Source organism: Zootoca vivipara, chromosome 2 (assembly GCF_963506605.1).
Source record: "Zootoca vivipara chromosome 2, rZooViv1.1, whole genome shotgun sequence".
Classification (NCBI taxonomy): Eukaryota; Metazoa; Chordata; class Lepidosauria; order Squamata; family Lacertidae; genus Zootoca; species Zootoca vivipara.
In genome coordinates, this window is record NC_083277.1 from 120,442,107 (window position 1) to 120,461,994 (window position 19,888).

Sequence of the window (19,888 nt, forward strand, 5' to 3'; positions counted from 1 at the left end):
TAAATTACTTCTTATTAATTGCATTTCACTATTAATATACTGTAAATTGTATTTCAGTTCAACAATTACTTTGATAAAATAGATATTTTGTTATGTCCAAATGGATTTAGACATCTATTACCATATAGCATATATTCAACACAAAAAACAGTGACAATTTGTTGTTGACTAAGGACAGCTGGACATATAAAGGGCCCCATTACCTTCAGCAGCTTAGGGCCTCATCAGACCTCAATCCGGCCCTGCATCCATGTCTAAGTTCTGTATCTCCAATTTCCATCCAACCCAAACCGAATATTTTGCAGAGCGAAAAGCATTGTGTTTATTGTGCCAATCAGGCTGCAATGATTCTAAAACAGCCTCTAGCTAAACAAGTTATTGCTTTTCCCAGGGTCTGTACTGTATTGTGATGTGTGCAGCCCCTGCATTCTGAGTTGCCAAGAAAAGGGGTGGGGGTAAGGTTGAAGAGATCAGTGCAACTAGAAGAATCAACATACTCCACACTGGAGAAGCTCCTATATAATTGTGCCCTAATTGCACCCTCCCCACAATAGATTAGGTCCTATGCTGCTGCAGTTTACTTAGAAGAGCAGTTAAGCCAGGCTGGACGCAATGTTAATAGAAAGTGAATCCTACCCCCCTTTGCCTTCTGCTAGGCCATATGACTGGTGCAGAGAGAGAGCCAGAGGATTTGCTGTGTGTGCTGGCTGGCTTGGTGCCACAAAGGCACGTCCAAGGCCTGGCTATTCAGAAAGGATGCTTAGCTGTAGCAAAGCCCTTTGAGATATCTCTGTCTTGAATGGAGGGAGGAACTAGCATTGCTGAAGGTGACTGATGCTCCCATTTTTAGATGCATTCCCACTCCATACCCAGCTAGTCCTCTTGGGCTGACATCACAGTATCCACAGAGCTATTTAAACTGCAGCAGGGCAGAGCTAGCCTGAGCTGAGGATCCTGCCTACACCTGCTGACTTCCCCTCTGCTTCACTCCCAGCAGGAGACACAGAGTGAACATGCCCCCAAAGAAGGATGCCCCAGTGAAACGGCCAGTACCCCCGCCTGCCAAGCCAGCAGCTAAGCCAGCTCTAGCAAAGCCAGGAACCCCGGCAGCTAAAGGCAAAGCACCAGAAACAGCTCCTGCAGCACCAGCAGTACCAGCAAAGCCCAAGGATCCTCCAATTGACCTCTCCAAAGTTGTGGTGAGTAAGACGTGGTTAAAGGGACAGGACACCTGCGGGAACCCTTTTCTCCTTGGGAAGGAAGCCGGTTAAAGGCAGCAGCAGCAGGAGGAGGGGTTGTGGCCAGGATCTGAGGCTATTTTATCTGGATCTAAAGTGTTTTCTATCCTTTTACTAAATAGACAGAGTGCTTTGTGGGATGATATTATTGTAAGAGGTAACTAATTTGAGAAGTGTTGCAGCAGGGCATTACAAGTAGATAAAGGGGGGTTACAGGTTACAATAATTAATTAGGAGCACCCTAATATGAACTGCCAACCTAGCAGTTTGAAAGCACATCAAAGTGCAAGTAAATAAATAGGTACCGCTCCAGCGGGAAGGTAAACGGCGTTTCCGTGCGCTGCTCTGGTTTGCCAGAAGCGGCTTTGTCATGCTGGCCACATGACCTGGAAGCTGTACACTGGCTCCCTCGGCCAATAATGCGAGATGAGTGCCGCAACCCCAGAGTCGGTCACGACTGGACCTAACGGTCAGGGGTCCCTTTACCTTTTTAATATGTATTAGTGGGTGCAAAGAGGGGGCTAAATAAATTAAGGCAGCTACCACCACCATTTTAGAAGCCTAGCCTAGCCCTGTTCCACTCACAAACACCCACCCAGCCCGACTGCACAGAAGGTGTTTGGAGTATTAGATACATTTGGGCTTGAATATTATCCTCAGCCTGGGCAGAGACAGACAATAGTTTTTAGCAGAATTGAAAGAGATTTGAAAGAGGCTTCACTTCTCATGGTACACATGTTTCATTTGTCTGTTTTTCTTATCAAACAGGTTTTTGAAACAATACAAAGCCACTTTATTTGAGGCAAATGGTGGGATGAATGAACAACATACCATGAAAAGATATTCTTGGTTCAGACCACCAATTCTCTGAAAAACTTGTCAGGCTCTAGACTTCCAGACTTCTGTAAACTACTTTCCAACAAAGCAGTCAGGTGTTTCCCCCTGGCAGAAAGATCAGAATGAGTTAAAGCCAAAGTAAAACTGAATTGGCAGCTCGATAAAGATGGAGCAGTGTGTGCTTATGCACACACATTGCCTATAAAGCTGGCCACCAGACAACCCCATTCCTATGGGATACCCAAATAGCTGGCAAGACCCTACTACATTATCTCCATCTCCAAGCTCAACAGCCCCTCTCATGAACAGCAAGGGACCAAGTAGGTTTCAGCTGGGTGTCAATTGAAAGGTGCTAATGGCATGCATAACTCTTATCTGATCTGTTTATTTTCATTCCTTTTTACTGAGTCCCCATATTCAGTTTTACATTTTGCAAAAATGTGTGTTTAAATTTGCCTAGCTAACTCTGGCTGGAATCAAAACATGAGAAATCTGGCCTCTCTTATTGGAAGTAGTCAGCACTGGGTCGGAAGCAACAAAAAATAAAATGGAATGAACTACTGTAGGATTTAATTGCAACTTATTTTGTTGTCTCCAGATGAGGCAGCTGGAGTTTTGCTGCTCTTTAAAATGATTTGTTTCATTTGCCCTCACAGCTATTGTTCCATGTTTTTCAGAGAGGCAGCTAAGGAGCACAGATGCTTGGTTAAAGTGCTCTAGTGAATTGTACATCAGCAAGGATTTGAATCCAAGTCTCCTTGGTTCAAGACTAACACTATCTGTTGGACTAAATGATACTGTGTTGGGAACTGGAGCTCCATATGGGAAATGAGAATGTCTAAAATCAGGCATGTTTCTTTCTCAGTCCATTCTGAGTTCACTGTGTGCCTTCAAGGCTGATAATGAATTCTCGTTTTAAAAAGAAAGAAAGAAAAGGCAGGACAATGACTGTGCAAGGTGTGGATTTGTGTGAAGCTAAGTTGGCCACTTGACCACACTCTGGACTTTTAGTCATGATAAATAATTAGCCCCCATGTCAAGAGGCAGCATATTTTGGGGTTCCAAATGCTGGGGGCATGCAACCAGAAAGGATCTTGAGCACAATATCCTGCTGTGTGCTTCCAAAGAATTATTGCTGACTGCTATTGGGAACAGAATGTTGAATTCGATTGCCCTTGTTCTCCAACTTTTGTGCTGACATTCAGTGAATTTTCCCAGTTTGAATTTAGTTTTATGATACATACGAGATATAAATATAGTTATATCCTCATATTTAAAGATCCTTAATCTAGGTTTATCTTTTTTTCTGACACAAGCTTTTTGCAGGCACAAAATCAACAGGTGCTGCTTCCCCATCACTATCTCTCTGTGCTGGGGAAAAGCTGTACCTGCTGGATTTTGGTCTGCCATGCAGCTGGGTAAGGCTACAAATAAAGGGTAACAAAATTAAGAAATGGGTCTCTTAATACATGTTTAGTCTAAAAGTGGGTGAAACATCTGAAAAGCTGAAGACTATCAGCCTACGCAAAGCTGCACTACACTTAGGTAGCTAAGAATAGAGTTGAGTCTGGGTCTTTCATACAGTATTTAAAGGAAGTTCCTTGATCTCTGCACCACACCAGACCTCAAGGCCTTTAGGGTTCATGGAAAGCTGGAGCTGCTTCTTCTGTTCTTAGTGTAGGGCTGCCATACATCTGGAAATAACCGGGATTAGGCCTTCGGAAGCAGCGTCCAGGCAGAAAGTGCTGAAATGTCTGGGGAAATCCAGAAGTGTAGTTTTTTCGAATTTTCTTTTTCCCTTAACAAGATTTTTCAAAAAGCAGCTCAACAACCTTTGTGTCCGGATTTTCACTTTTTGGAGTATGGCAACCCTGTCTCAGTGCTGCTTCTAGGCAGCCAGGAAAGAAAGCCATTTCCCCCATCTCAACAGACAATGGTGAGTGGGAAGCTAAGGTTAGCGGGTTAGAGGGGCAAGATAAATTTAGCAATTGAAAGGGCTCCTGTTATTTTAACGACAGGTCCGAACAGCAGGCGCAAAAGCCTGGTATTTGGCCTGCATTCTCCGAAAGCCCGGCCAGGGACAGGTGGCCCCCAGCAGGGGGAGGGAACTTAGCATATTCCTCGCTTTTTACAGGGAACAGTTATTTCAATCCTACCTCTATCCCTTTGCTGGGATGCCACCTTCTGAGACTGGGAGGATCAAGTTGCGGGAGGATTGGGGCATTCAGTCAACAGCCATGTCCTCGTAATGCTGCAGGATTCCTGAAACAGTGAGGTAGGGGCTTCAATAAGGAGAGTGATCACAGAGAGGGGAAAGCGAGCCCTTATTTAAACCCACTGTAGATTCCAGTCCTAGAAACCTCCTGCTGAACTGGCCTCCCTGGCGCCTTAAGCATCTCCTCTGTATCATCCTGTCTTTGCTGGTCACAAGGCTGAAAGAGCCAGCGAGAAGCCTGCCTCTGATGCAGGAAGAGGCAGTCTGGCCTAGCAGTTCCAGGCCTTGCCACAGCAGCACCTGCATGTGTGGCGAAGAACCGTTCTTGGTCCTACGTAATATGCAGGGCTCATTTGCACTGTCCATGGGCCACAGAACAACCATAAAAAGAGTACAGTACCTGTAAAATGTGCAGATCCACAGGAAATGCAATATGAATATCTGCAGGGTCACATATCACAAAACCCTGGTTTCCCTCCACTCCTGCCCTGTGCTCCAAAGTCTCCCATAAGGAAGCCTCCCCATGAGACAGCCAGCCTTAGGGTGGGTCCCATCTCCAGCCATACATGGCCACCTATGCGTAGCCTTGGCGAAAACAGTTCCTTTCTCCAGGATCGACTCCCAAGCCTGTGGGAAGCAAGATGAGCAGAAGCCAGGGTTGAGCTCCTGTGAGTGACAATTCACCATTTGAAGCTCAGCACACCTTTGTGGTGGGCAACACTTTTTTTATCACCCTGCTCCTTTTCCCCACTGATCTTTTTAGCATATGACACTTTTCTGGCTACATTTTCTTCAGTTTTTAAGCAAAAAAATTGATGAATTAAAAAAAAAATCAGAAACACATATTAGCCCAATTAAAAGGATCAATTTAAAAATGAATAAATGTCATAAAATAACACCCATTGTAAAGTTTATAGTGAAAGTGCAAAAGTGCAAAGCTGTGAGAGATTCACCTGAGTAGTTGGTCACTGCCCACATGAAAACTCTGCCCTTTAACAGATAGTGCTAAGGGAATCTGCAGCTACAGAGAGTGCTCTACTCTTCTGTACTTCTGAAAAAGCAAAGACTTTATTTGATTTGGGGGGAAGGGCATATCTAATGCAGGGAAGACAGAACAGACATTAAAGGACAGTGGTGTCATATGCATGTCCTGTAAAAAATAAGTGTATGGAGAGTGGCAATTCCACACCTTGGTCTGCATCTTCTTCATGAGGCATTGAAACTGGAATTGACCTGCCTTCTTCACTGACATTTTACAGGGGCCCACAAGCAGCAGCATCCATTTGTGTTTTCTCATGACTTTCCCCCTAATTCATAGAATTCATTATTATAATTTTAAACCCAGAAGAGAGGCACAGTCTCCAGAGGCATAGATGCTCTTCCAACTTGTGCAAGAGGTGTGGCTTCTATGCGTGCAGTGGCATTGGGGGAGGGGCAAGAAATGAGCCCTATCACTCTGCCCCCCCCCCCACCACTTCCCATACCTTACTTCTGTATCTGGTAAGACCATTCCACATATTTTAAAACACTGATTTCTTATTTGAATGAACATGCTAGAAATGAACATGCAGTAAGCCCCTATATCTTATCTAATTGCTCTGTGCTGCTTTAAAATGTGGGTTTTTAACTGTATATTTTTAAATTTGTGAAATGTTTGTAACATTGTAAACAGCTTTACCTTGCACAACTCTCAGAAAAGCTGCCAGTCTCATTTTATTTATTTTATCTTAAAAACTCTTATACCCTTTTCATTAATGCATTTATGAATCTCAAAGTGGTTCATTGCAACTGAACTCAGGAAGTGAATTAGCAGATGAAGAGGCAAGTGAAGAAATCCAGCAGGCGCTGGGAGACTCTGAATGAGCACGTGAAGACTCAGCAGAGACCGTCGGTTGAGAGAGAGTGACCTCACCTGACCACTGGCTCCTCTGGACTCTTCAGTGGATTCAGGTTTTAGCAGAAAATTTGGAGAAGTTCTGGGGAACTGATTCTCCACAGTTGGGAAGGAAGGCAGAGAAATGGAAAGCACATGTTTGCCTCTTTGTTTGTTTAATGACAAAGTACTTGTGCAACACTGCAGGAGAGCGAGTATTTATTTTATTTATTTTATAAGGCTGAGGAAGCAAGTTGCCCTTTCTCAGTGGCAGGAAAGAAAGTGAAAGGCTGCTGGATCTCTCATCGGGAGTCCAGCCAGTCAGTCAGCAGCAGACCTCTTGGCCCAAGGCTTCAGAGGAGCTGAGTGGGCAGGGAGCCGGGCAGGGTGCATTGCCTCCCTTCAGAGAGATGACATTGCAACTCCCCAGCTACCTTGGAGCTGGGGTAGGAGGGGAGGGCGTGGAAATCTCCTTGGCATGCACTGCCTTTGTAGCACTCTGTTGACTCTCTCTCTGCCTCTCCACCCTCCCCCCCCCCCACTCCTGCCCTTTAATAAGCTCAACTATGAAAGGCAGCCATCTCCCAAGAACCTAGACAACAGTAGAAAGTAGCTGGGTTGCCTCATAAGGAAAAATCCAAAACCCATTTTAGGGCAATGCCTTCATGAGGCCAACCAAAATGACACAAAACAGTGTGCAAGCTTTCAAGTTCCACAGAACTGTTTACCACCTGGCCTGGTGAAGAATTTTGGAGAACTTGGAAGCTTGCATGCTTTTTTGTGAGAGGTTAGTTGGACTAAAAATGGTATACCCTCATATGGATTTTGGAAGTTCTTTAAAAGTCTTGGGGTGAGAGTGACAGAATGGAGGGAGGGGAAGGAGAATGAACTGTCGCACACAGCTGTGTCTCACCCACTGATATGAATGGAACACAGCAGAATGTGGAGTGACAAAAGAAAATCCCTGGTCCTGGGGGAGAGCAATTGCAATTCCACTTCTGGTTTACCACAAAAAAACCCCAAGATTGTATCTTTCTAGGAGCTCCTTGTCTTGGAAACACCCTTTGTTTGAGAAGATTGAGAGAGAGATCTGAGGAGAAATGAAAATTGGAGAAGAGAACAGAGAGACAGAGAAAGGGAGTAAAAACGAACCATTCAGAGATGACCATGGAGGAGACATTTGTGATATATAGACACACAGGTGGCAAACCTTTCTTAGTGTGAGGGCTGCATTCTCTCATGAGGTAACTTCTGAGGGCCACCTAGTGATAGGCAGGGCCAGAGAAATGGGTGTGGCTCTTTCCTTTGTACAAGAGGTTGCATTCCAGCCATGGGTGCAGCAAGGATTTTTGTTCGGGGGAGCAGGACTTGGTTGGGGGGCAGGACTTTTGGAGGGGGGCAGAACCACCGTGATCGGTCAGTTAAGTACAGTGGTACCTTGGGTTACAAATGCTTCGAGTTACAAACGCCCTCGGGTTAAGAACTTGACCTCAGGATGAGAACAGAAATCGTGCAGAGGCAGCAGGAGGCCCCATTAGCTAAAGTTAATAACAGTTTCCAGTTTCCAGTTAAGAACGGACCTCTGGAACGAATTAAGTTTTTAACCAGAGGTACCACTGTATTTCTATTGTTTTACTTGATTTGGGGGGGGATCTCCCCCTGCCCCCCCCCGGCTACGCTCATGATTCAAGCCACAATAAAGCCAGAGATTTCTACACTCATCTCAATATCCAGGCTAGCAAGAGCCAATATCACATTTAGAGAGTTTGACGAAGGCACAGAGCAGGACTGGTGAGGAGTCGTGGTCTGCAGAAAGGGGGTGGCCTAGGGAGAGTCCTGAGAATTTTACACATCTACTCGCCAATGAAAATTGAATGATCAAATGTTAAAATGGACAAAATACATAGCATATCTGCCCAGTTCCATCTTTAGTTTTTCTTTGGGAGCTTTACCATCTGCTCTGGCCATTTATCTCTGGCTGAAGAAGTTTTCTGCGAGTCCTAATGCTTCCTTTTTATAACTTGGCATTTCTATCAACAACTTGGGCTTGACCACCTTCCTATCACCTTGCCCAGGCTCTCTCTCTCACTTCGATACCTTTGCCCCTTTCCTGTGACTGTCATGATCTCCAACCACTTTCTTTCCTCTTCCTAGATTGAATTCACTAAGGAGCAGTTGGAAGGTAAGCCAATTTGATTCTCCAAAGGCACCAGGAGCAAGCTTTCCTGAGATAGATGCAGAGGCGCTGACATGGCATGCGGCCCGCAGCATGCTGATGTGCATGCATGCCCCTGGCACCCACAGTTGCTGGGCCAAGTTGGTGTGCCTGGATGCACACAAGTGCATGAACTTTCACCTCCTGGCAAAACTTTTTTGATTCACTTCTACAGCCCACCTCAAACAAGATAACTGCTTTGTGTGCATCTTGGTGTTTGCTTTTTACTTCTAAAACCTCTTAGTTTCTTAGGCCAGAAATAGATTTCACAGGACTGGGAGCTATTATCAAAAGCAATGGCCCCATATCACCTTCTCCTCTCCCCATAACATTTAGAACACAAAAAAGCACAACATGATGCCAGCGTTCTGCAAGGTCCTCCACCCCCACTTCATTTAATTGGCTGCTGGGAAACCTGAAGTGGTGATGAGATCACATCACAATTTTTGTAGTACTAGATATAACCGGGAGTGGGAGAGAAGAGGAGTTATAGCTACTGCTGGTCTCATGGCATAAGCAGCGGAGAAGGGAGTTGCTGGATTCAAGTCACTCGAAACACAGAAGCCTAGTCCATCCTCTTGGACAGTCACACAATTTACCCCATCCCTAGCTTCCTCCTCACATAGACTCCAGTCCTCCAGGTACAGACCGTGCAAACAATAATTACAATTGTCCTTTCTTCCCCAATGCACCTTTGTAACTCACCCAATATCGTCACACCTTTAGTTTCAGCTTTCTGATCTGACAGCTCCATGCACAAATGCACACACAAACTTTTATTTCAAAGGCATTCATAATTTCCCTCATGACACAAAATAAATTATATATTTTTTCTGGAGGTATGGTTTTCTCCAGGACCACTTAACATTAATTCTTATTTTTAAATCTTATATCGATAAACTGATTTTCTGCCCCAAAAGCCCTGACGCCGATTACAATATATGTGGGCTCTTTAGCTGGGAGCAGCAACCGTTTAGTCTGCAACCCTTGCCACACTTTCCTAGAAACAAGTCCCATTTAACTCAATGGGGCTTACTTCTGAATAGACACATACAGGACTTCACCATTAATAAACTTAGGAAGTGGTTTTACATTTACATTTGTAATTCAGGCAAGTCCTTAGGAAGCCTCACCATGCTCACAAAACCACCCCTCTATTATTTTAAAAGCTGCCGTAAGCATTATGAGAGAAAGAGTGTACATATTTCCAACAAACAGAACGTTGTAATCACCTATAGGTACCTGATTTAACTATCTTGCACTTTCAATTGCCCTTACCACTGAAACCTCCTTTAGCAACTTGAAGGAATGTCTCATTAGCTCAGTTAGTAGAAGCGCTGGGGGCCTGGGTATCTAAGAGATGCCGTTCCTCTTGGTGTGCCTGATTAGCAATGCCTTTGTGCTGTCCAAGGTTGCTATGGGATTAGAGGTGCTGTCTAAATATAAAAATGATTCCTTGGCAACTAAAACCCTCCCAAGATCAAGGTGATGCCCCTTTGGAAGGAAAGTCCCTGAGATCCTTCTTTCGTTTAGAGCAAAGACTAGCCAGAGTTTTCCTTTCAAGATTGCCACTATCATTTTCTCTTAGACGCATCCCAAGCAGAGCTTGCCCTTTGTTAGGAAGCAACCTCCCTCCCTCCCTCCCTCCCTTCATATTGGCTGTGATGAATGATAGAAACTGGGCAGGTTAAACAGACCTTGCAGACAGCGGTGTCTAGTTTCTTGGGATTATGTGAACCATCAAGTTGACAGCTGGCATGACAAGCTTGACACTTTATCCCCCCAAAAAACCCTCCGGTCCCTGGCAGCTTGCCCAGTTCTGAGACCTCATCACAAAATAACCACATTAAAACTTTGGTCTAATCTCCCTAGATTACAAAGAGGCCTTTGGGCTCTTTGATCGGGTTGGTGATGGCAAAATCCAGTTGGGCCAGTGCGGCGATGTGATGAGGGCCGTGGGACAGAATCCCACAAATGCCGAGATCATGAAAGTCCTGGGACACCCCAAGCCGGATGGTAAGTCTTGCTCCTTGTCTCACAAGTAAAAAGGGAAACATACAGTATGGCCACTTGAGGGCAATAGATTCCAAATTCAAGCATGTGTACAGTATGTACGGTAGGCAAAAACTACATACAAAAATGTGTATATCAGGAGAAAGGGCTGCTAAAAGGCTGAATTTTCTTGAGAACTTTTTTTAAATAGAAAAAATAGCAAGTTGACGTGGAAATATGGTGAACTGTATTTAAGATTGGGAAAATGAGAAAACAAATTTGAGAGGTCTGTCCATTTTTAGTTAGGAATGGGGGAAAGGGTGGGAAGCTGTGCAGGACACACCAGCCCTGAAGGGGCTGACATCTATTTAGAGCTTCAGCATTCTTACTAGTTCTACCATTCAGGCTGGAGTGCCGATGTTTATGTAGCCAAAATGGTACCACCAGCATGCAAGAAGGAGATCCGTGTGCATGGATGTGCCCTTTTGGCTGCATTAGCCTAGGCACTCATGCCTGAATATCAGAAACAGAGATAACGTATCAATTAAAGGAGAAAAATAAGGAAAGAAAATAGGACAATAGTAGAAACATAAACATAGTATTCTTTCTTTCTTTACTTCTGTATAATTTCCATACTTTATATAATTTAAGTATGCATTACATCATCATCATCATAAACTTTATTGCACTAGCCATATTGCACTAGGAAACAAAAAGAAAAACAACAATAACCATAAAGACCATAAAAACATCAGGCACTGCAGATGCAATAAACCACAATCACGTCTCCTAAAAATTATTTGTTGCATACAATAGAATAGCAAGGGGTTCTCAGGTAGGATGTGCTAGCTTAGATGTCCAAATCACCTTTGCAAATTGACCGCTATTTTATCTAGTTCTTTTCTCCTGATCTTCTTAGCTGCCATCGCATATAGTGCTACTTTATAAGTTATGAAGTCATCAGTATCACTCAGCAGCAATTTCACCCTTTCCACCCTGTTCTAGTGTGTTCTATACTAGGGTTTTTATAAATCGGTCTCTTGGTTCTATACATAACGGGCATTGCAATAAATAGTGGTACAGGTTTTCTACGCAAGGTTGCCCACACAGACAAAGTCTCTCCTTGTACTGTACTTTGTCGTACTGACCATCCACCACCGCCGAGGGCGTCAATTGGAATCGTAATTCTGTAAAAGTGATTCTTAGTATGGCAAGTGGGAACTTTGTCAGAAACTAGCTTGGATGTGCTCCGTTTTGATAAGTGGGAAGCATGGTGAACTTTTGGTAGAGGCAATCGTGGCTAAATCCCTTTCTGCATTGGACCTGAAGAGACAATCTCTTAAGTGCCTCTTATCCATCTTCAGGATCACCTGAATTGATATTGGGTCAATTGATATTGGATGCCATCCTTCCAACATTTGGTCTGTTCTCGTTCTGTGTGGGACATAGCGAGGAATCTCTCCTCCGAGAGAGATTGAAGTCTTTTCACATACTGTAGTTTAGACACAGATAGTCAGTTCTAGCCCTTCTTGTTGTCACGTCAGCTTCCATGTGGAGAAGAGCAGCTGGGGTCCCTTTGGGGAGCGAGAGCACTTTCCTGAGGAATTTGTTCTGCACTATTTCTAAGGCTTTGTTAGCATTTGGATCCATGCCCCATATCGCTACTCCGTAGAGCATCTGGGAGACCACTTTACAGTATTACATAGAAACCCAGTATAAACACTGAAGCAAAAGAAGTTTACCTATAACCAACTCCTTCCAGTTCTGAGCCTGTGCTCCATCCTCCCCAAAAACCATATGCTAAGCAATTTTCAGGATGCCAAATACAGTTTCGGATTCACATTCTAAATGAAAGAGTGCAGTCCCCATGGAATGCATACAATCAATGGACACAGATTTCTGAGGGTATAGGCTGGGAAGTGCCACATGAAATCTGTGACGCAAAGTGCTTGAGACTAGTTTGCTGTTGACAGTCTTTCCTCTTCCTCCTCCTCCACTAGAGCTGAATTCTAAGCGGGTGGAGTTTGAAGAGTTCCTGCCCATGTTGCAGACTATTGCCAAGAGCAAAGATCAGGGAACCTACGAAGACTACGTGGAGGGGCTCAGGGTCTTTGACAAAGAGGGAAACGGCACCGTCATGGGCGCAGAACTGCGCCACGTCCTTGCCACGCTTGGTAAGTGATGCCAAGTGAAAAGGCAAAACTTTCTCGCCAGTTTGTTGCCAGAAGGCCCAAGCAGCTTTGGGGGCACACCAAACATGAGGAAGCCATGCTACAGCCCAGAGCCAGAAGGATCCCATTTTCAACACAGCCATCATCCCATTCACTTATTTCAGCTTTGGGTGCGGGTGGATGTGCTAAACTAGCCAATGGGCAACACTGCAATTAATCCTTGTTTGAAATGATTGTTCATTCATAAATGAACTGGATGGCCTTAGGCAAGCTAGTGTTGCTTAAGTACTGTCTCCCCCAGTGCTGGATTTATGTATAAGCTACACAAGCTACAGCCTCTTGGGGGCCCCAAAAAAAATTAAAGGAAAAAAACTGGATGTACATTTCCAAAATATAATATTAAAAAAACAAATAAAATAAAACCTACATACAGCAACAGTATTTTGTGTTGTGTAGGCTCCTATTTGTTATGTGCAAATGGCTTTAGATACCTATTAGGTCCATAAATTACTATATAGCATATATTCAACATAAAAAACAGTAACAATTTGTTGATGACAAAGGACAGCTGGACATATAAAGGGCCCCATTACCTTCAGTAGCTTAGGGCCTCATCAAACCTCAATCCGACCCTGGTCTCTCCAGCTACTGTTTTGCATCCTGATTTCCCCTTACCTTGGTACTAACACTAGCCCCACTGTAGACTCATTGTACCTCTTCCCCCTTAAGGTTTGGGGGAGTGGCCTTTATATAGAGAGGGTGCCCTCAGGGCCGGCCCTACGTGCAGGCTGGGTGGCGCAGGGCACCACGGCGCCGGCCCGCCAGGAGGGCGCCACGAGCTGCGCCCACCCGCTGGCCGGCTGGTCCGCCGCGCAGCTGCGCCCACGGCAACAGCGCTGCGCCTGCCCGCCCGCCCACCACGCAGCAGCGCCTGTGGCTGCCCACCGCGCTGGGAAATGGGGCAGGAGGGCGCCAGAGGGATCCGGTGCACCACGGCGCCAGGGGCGCTTAAGACGGCCCTGGGTGCCCTTGTGGTAGGGAGTTGTTGCCCTCTCATCCACTACAGAATGCATGCATTAATAAATAAGGACTTGCGCTTCTGTTCCAGGGAGGTGCAGTGCACAGCCTGCAAAGAACTATTTAAAAAGTGAAAAGTCTATAAAATGGAGAGATACTTTTGCTGCCCTTTGTCTTTTTATTTTATTTTAGTAAAGGGATACATGATCACTGTTACTCTTCAATGTACAGTGCAAGAGGGTTAGGCCTATAATAATGCAATTGAGTTCAATGAGCTCACAATGGCATATGATAGAATTTGCTCCACAATCCTGTGAAATGGGTCAGACTGAGAAATAGTGACCAAATGTCACCTTGTGAGCATCGCAAACGCCATGGATTTGAACCCAGGTCTCCCCATGCCAAGTATGGCCCTCTAAAAAATCAAAATCAAATGCCTGTTTATATATACACACACACAACACATACCAACATTTTGTTTTGAAGATCAACTGTAATTGATTATAATTTAACAAAGGTTAGGTAAATGTGGTCTATCACAAATATCTCAAAATCAGATTTGATTGTTGATGCCATTTACATCAAACCACCTTCAGTGCAACAAACAATATAGCTTCATACACATTCTTGAGGAGTTATTTCAGCGCAAGATGCAGATTGAACTACAGTACTTGGTATTGCAGTGAGCTCCAGGTGGGGCTGAGCTACTGCTCCCATGTTGGCTGGGGTTATGGGGACTGAAGGTAATGTAAAGAACCTGCCCCCTTCTTCCATGTGCTGTTCCTCCTCCTTCTGTTTCCAGGTGAGAAAATGACTGAAGAGGAAGTAGACACTCTATTAGCTGGGCATGAAGATGTTAATGGCTGCATCAATTATGAAGGTGAGAGACTGGGTCTGTTTTTGCATGAGCAGGTAGGCCCAGTGTCAGAACACTCATAGTGGACTCATCCAGACTTCCTAGGCACAGGGCCACACTTTGAAGTACTGTATCCAAGCACTCTTTCCCCCCCTCCCCCCTTTTCTTTCTTTCCCAGAGAAAACTTTATCACTGAATCAGAGCAAATGGCAATCTGTGGGTAACACAGTGTTAAAGAGCAGGTTCTCACAGGGAAAGTGGCGGGAAAATTAAAAAGAGTGCTTGGGCAGAGTGCTTTCAAACGTAGACCTGTGCCTAGAAAGTGTGGCACAAAAGAAAGTCTGGATGAGCCCATGGCTTCGGCAGGGGGGCGGGGGGGGGCATCTCCAATCAAGTAAATAAATAGAAATACTTAAGTAACTGATCAATTGCGTTGCAGATAACTCAGTTCTGCCCCCTAAAATACAGCCTGAATATGGATGATCACTTAGAACAGAAGAGTGTACAGTTTAGTTTGATTCAAGAGAAGCAGCAACACTTCCCAGTTTCACGGGGAAATGTGGTGATAAAAGTGTAGATCCCGCAAGCTTGTATATCGCAATTAACTAACTAAATTTATTTCTCACCTCTAAGCTGTTTATAAATGAATATTAAAAAGCAGGTAATGTACAGAACATTGCACACATTATCTACAAGTTGTGGTAAAGCATCTGCTTTGCATGTGAAAAGTCTCAGGTCAATCCCTGGCATCCCCCCCCCCAAAAAAAACCTGGAGAGACACAGCCAATCAGTGTGGACAGTATCAAGCTTGGTCCGTCTAAGTATAAGGCAGCTTCCTCTGTTCCTAAGTTACATGGGATGCTGGACTTTGCTTGTCGCAGTTTTCATATGCAAACAAATGTGCAACACTGTGTGGATGAGGCACTTACGGTAAGTGCCTAGTACTGTTGGTACCGTATATTCTGGCGTATAAGATGACTGGGCGTATAAGACAACCCCCAACTTTTCCAGTTAAAATATAGAGTTTGGGATATACTCGCCGTATAAGAAATACGACCCGGCATATAAGACAACCCCTGACTTTTGAGAAGATTTTCCTGGGTTAAAAAGTACAGTAGTCTTATACGCAGGAACATACAGTAAAACAGAAGCCACAACTGGCCCATTCCACAATTAGTGCCTCAATGCTACAACTAGGGGGCAGTTAGGCACTTCATGACCTGCTAATGCCCGAAAGGAAACTCCTAATATTTAAGGGGAAGTAAGTGAGGGCAGGAAAACAGATTGCAAGTGAGCAAGTGGGCCAGTTGTCACCTGAGGCAATAGTTTTGCTAATGAAACATCTGTCAGGGAGGGACAAGAGGCAGTAAAGGTTGACTGCTACCTTAAAATATCAGGTGTAACACGCATGACAAAGAATTCATAAGCCACTTACTCTCAGCTGCCTGGAGTGCCAAAGCTAGACACTGAAGGCATCTATTGGGAGTGAACATGGGCCACTTGGTACCAATACCAAACTGTATGGAAAACAGCCTTCCTAGGAAAGTTAAGACAGGAGGATGCCTTCACCCAGTTTGGCTCTCCTTCATTGTGTATCCCCCCACAACAGCATATGGTTAACCTGATCCAGCAATACGCCCCCCCCTCCCCGCCGCACACACAGACAAAATACACTGCAACCAACCGACTGCAACCTGGGCCCTCTGGTCTCTCGCACAGCCAACAAAAATAAAAGTACTTGTGTGCGTGACACTGACACAAAAGCTTTGCTCATATACTAATTCTACTGTCTTCCCCTTTCCTCCCACCAACTCCACATTTCCTACAACAGTAATGTCTCATTGACTTGTTTGAAGGATTCTATGACTTGGAAACAGGGGCTCTGTATTTACTCTTGTTACCCAAGAAAATATTATGATGAAAACATATACAGTGGTACCTCTGGTTACTAATTTCATTCATTCCGGAGGTCCGTTCTTAACCTGAAACCATTCTTAACCTGAGGTACCACTTTAGCTAATGGGGCCTCCTGCTGCCGCCGTGGTGCAATTTCTGTTCTTAAGTTCTTAACCTGAGGTACTACTTCCGGCTTAGCAGAGTCTGTAACCCGAAGTGTTTGTAACCCGAGGTACCAATGTATGGTGGGGGGGAACAGGTGTAAAAGGCTCACTGGACCAAATACTGTGCATGTGAATGTGGTGGCAGGCAATTTTAATTTCCTAACAACTCTCTGCTTTCTCTCCCACAGCCTTTGTCAAACACATCATGGCAGTCTGAGAGGAAGAGAGTGGGTATGTGCCTCAGAAATAAGTGTGGTTAATTCTGTGGAGTGGAGTGTGTTGCTCCTCCACCCCACCGGAAATAACATTTCCTTCCCTGTAACCTCTTTCAGTATTGAGCCTTGAGCTCTCTTCGAAAGTTTTACGTTTGTGTGCGGGATCTTGCAGCTGTGAAGGTGCAAAATTGAGAAGATCCATTTGGGGTCACCAACTTTTAGCTTCATACAGTGACATATTGTGAAAGATTACCATAGTCTGCCCCTGAGTGGAGGCCCACTATTATCAAGTGTGCACACTCCAGGAAAAGTTAATTGTTGCTGTTGCTTGTTGATATAAAGTCAGTTCGCTATAATTTGTTAGTGCTGATGTTTGCAAAGACTGGCATTGCAGAGCTTGATGTAGCCAAACTGGTGAACCAAGAATTTTCACCTTCTCTTCAGAGCTCTTGTTTTGAAGAACTGCCAATCTTTGATATGGACCGTAATGGACACACCATCTTCTTTCCTCTACAGAGTTCCTGAAGGTGGGGTTGAATAGCTGCACTCTTCAGGCAGGACTGCTAAACCCATCACTCCCCGGTGGAATCAACTCTCCCCCTTTTTCTACCTTTGTATAAACATAACCAGCCACCCAACCCTCAAAGGATGCTTCATTTATACTGCAACGTGGGAACATCACTGAGTGTTCCTCTGTAGAACCAGAAGGGGGCACCATCAAATGCTACAGCCTCTATGAGAAAAACTCTCCCAAAACAATACATTTAACCCCCTGGACAATAAAGTCTTTGGTTTTCAGCTCTTTCTGGTCTCTGAGTTTGTGTGGTGGTGGTGATGAAAACACATTTTTATAGAGCACTTCACAGCGTAAAATCATCAAAAGAGTATGCACAATTAAAAAATGTATCTTTGGCATCTTTGTGCAAGGAGGTTCCCCCTAACGCCAAATTGTCAGGGAATTGTGTGACAGGAAAAAAGCTCCGTACCATATTGGAAAGTAGGAGAGCCAGGATCCGTCAACAACATGTGAATTTGCACACACATCCGAATCTGGTTCACTGCTTTAGAACAAAACTCCACAAAGTGATTTCTGAAATCGAACGGGAGCTGCCATGGGGTTCCCTTCTCCCAGGTGGGCTGCCTGTGCCACACATGCTAATTCCACAATGCTTCAAGTCTGCCCAGGACCAAACATTATGCAGTGTGGTGTAGTGTTGGACTAGGAGCAGAGAGACCAGGGTTCAAATTCTCACTCAGCCATGAAGCTCACTGGGTAATTTGGCCAGACTGTCAAACCTGTAAGCAGGGGCGTCACAATGGGGGGGGCGATGGGGGAGGTCTGCCCTGGGTTCCACTCTGGGGGTGCCAAGTGGACTCCCAAGCCGAGCCTCCAGCCTCCCGGGGAAAAGTCCGCTGGGCTGCCCCGGCCCTGCTCCCACGGTGGAGTCTACCTCTTCCTGAATCTGAGTGACTTTATCTGCAAAAAAACTTTGCACAATCGTTGTAGGAGATCATGCAGCTCGACATTCATCTGTCTTGAGAGATAATGGAGTGTGCCTCTGGGGGTGAAGTCAAACCATGGCGTTAGCAGCACTGTGACTTCCCCAGTGTGTATGGAGGCCCTGGGCTGCCCAGACAACAAGCCAACCTCACTGATGTGGTCCAACGGAAAGCAGAGCAAGACACCTGGCACCAGCTGGGTTGCAGAAGTTGCCAGAAGGAAGCAGACAGGATGCCATCCCACTTTCTTAGGGACTCCACTCTGGATTTGTGTAGGGCTTACTCCTTAGCCCTTTCTTCTCCTGAAGATATCACGCGAGGCAGAGGAGGTTTAGGAATAAGAGTTTCCCTTCTCCTAGATGGGCTGCCTTCCCAGGTGGATAAGCCCCACCCACCCCTCACTTCCCTCTACAGCATGGGCAGAAACTGCCTTCTTGTCCACTGGACGCACTTTTGATCTCATCCACCCAATCCACTAGAGCCTGTCTTCACATGCAAGGGAAATCAAACGTCAAATATAGAGACATCTTGGTAGAAGAAGGAGGCCAGTTTAAGATGAAGACATATGGCCAAGTAAAACATCAGCTCGATGACTGCCTTCAATATCATCAGATATATGAGTTATTCAAAATGGATAGGAAAATTGGTTCTCAGTTAGAAAAATCCAAGTTGGAAACGGAATTATTAGAACCTAAAACCAAAGTTCTCTCCAGAATGTAGAACTTATTGCTGGAGTGGCACACGAAAGATGTATGGGAATGTTAGGGATGTGGATTAGGATATATTATTAGATAGATCCTATCCAAGCTTGTGTTAGCAAGCTTCCAATATTAGCAGAGTGACATTCCCCTTTTGTGCGCAGCAAAGCATGTGCGTTAGATTCGCTAGAATCTCTATAACAATATTACACTTTATAGTTCAATATTACACTTCCTGGCAAAGGTCCCCTTTGTCCCTCTTAAAAGAAATACACAACACAGTGTTTATAAAATAAGATAGAGTTTACTTACAGTTTCATCCTGAGTTACAGCATAATCTCAGAAAGGCAGGCTTGCTTAGAAAAGTTACAAGTATATATACATCTAGAGACTACTTAGTAAAGTAAGACTCCATTTGGTCTCACTCTTGGCTGCAGGCCTAGAGTGAGAACCATGCTAACTAGAGATTCTCTGGAGATGTGTCCTCATCGAGGGAGGAAGTAGCTAAGAGAGAGAGTGATTGCAGGCTAGGGCTTTTGTCTAATCCAACTCATTTGCATGTCTGAGGGAACAGGAACTGACCTGTAGTCAGGTGTCCCTCCAGGTGAGTTCCTGTTAGTGGACACTCTAGGAACTGTTGTGACTTGTCTGCCCCAGTGTTCCATCCCACAAACCCCTTCTCAGGCAATTCACAACATTCATTACATACAAAACAAAACATAAGCAACTTTATTCAACCACCCAAGAGTCCCAGCTTGACACGCAGGTTCTGGAAACTCTGTCTTGGCAGGGGTTTTGTTAGGATGTCTGCTGTCGTCTCCGATGTGCAGCAGTACGACAGTTCGACAAGTCCATCTTGTATCATCTGGCGAACGTAGTGGTACCTGACCCCAATGTGTTTTGAGCGTGCTAGGAACTTCTCATTCTGCGCCAGCTTTAGACAGCTTTGGTTGTCCTCCAGCAGGCTTATAGGTTCCTTTCTCTCCACGCCAAAGTCTGTT

The 19,888-nt window shown here is 44.9% G+C and overlaps 1 protein-coding gene across 2 annotated transcripts; it reads left to right on the forward strand.

Moving 5' to 3' along the window:
• The first annotated feature begins 123 nt into the window (after positions 1 to 123).
• Positions 124 to 17,485, forward strand: LOC118078799 (myosin light polypeptide 6). Of its 2 annotated transcripts, none has more exons than XR_009557231.1 (7): positions 124 to 1,199; positions 8,318 to 8,345; positions 10,251 to 10,394; positions 12,371 to 12,548; positions 14,366 to 14,438; positions 16,663 to 16,705; positions 17,206 to 17,485. XR_009557231.1 is itself a non-coding variant. In XM_035102808.2 (7 exons), exons 1-6 carry the CDS (start codon positions 1,014 to 1,016, stop codon positions 16,689 to 16,691), a joined length of 639 nt encoding a protein of 212 aa, XP_034958699.1. In that variant the 5' UTR covers positions 135 to 1,013; the 3' UTR covers positions 16,692 to 16,705; positions 17,206 to 17,485. The 2 variants fall into 2 exon arrangements, 1 of the variants encoding a protein (XP_034958699.1); XM_035102808.2 differs by having other exon boundaries at positions 135 to 1,199; positions 12,371 to 12,544; positions 14,361 to 14,438.
• The last annotated feature ends 2,403 nt before the right edge of the window (positions 17,486 to 19,888 follow it).

Coding starts and splice junctions, on each gene's coding strand:
- LOC118078799 (XM_035102808.2), top strand. CDS start 1,014: ATGCCCCCAAAGAAGGATGCCCCAGTGAAACGGCCAGTACCCCCGCCT. Junction 8,346..10,250: donor CACTAAGGAGCAGTTGGAAG/GTAAGCCAATTT, acceptor TAATCTCCCTAG/ATTACAAAGAGGCCTTTGGG. Junction 10,395..12,370: donor GGGACACCCCAAGCCGGATG/GTAAGTCTTGCT, acceptor CTCCTCCACTAG/AGCTGAATTCTAAGCGGGTG.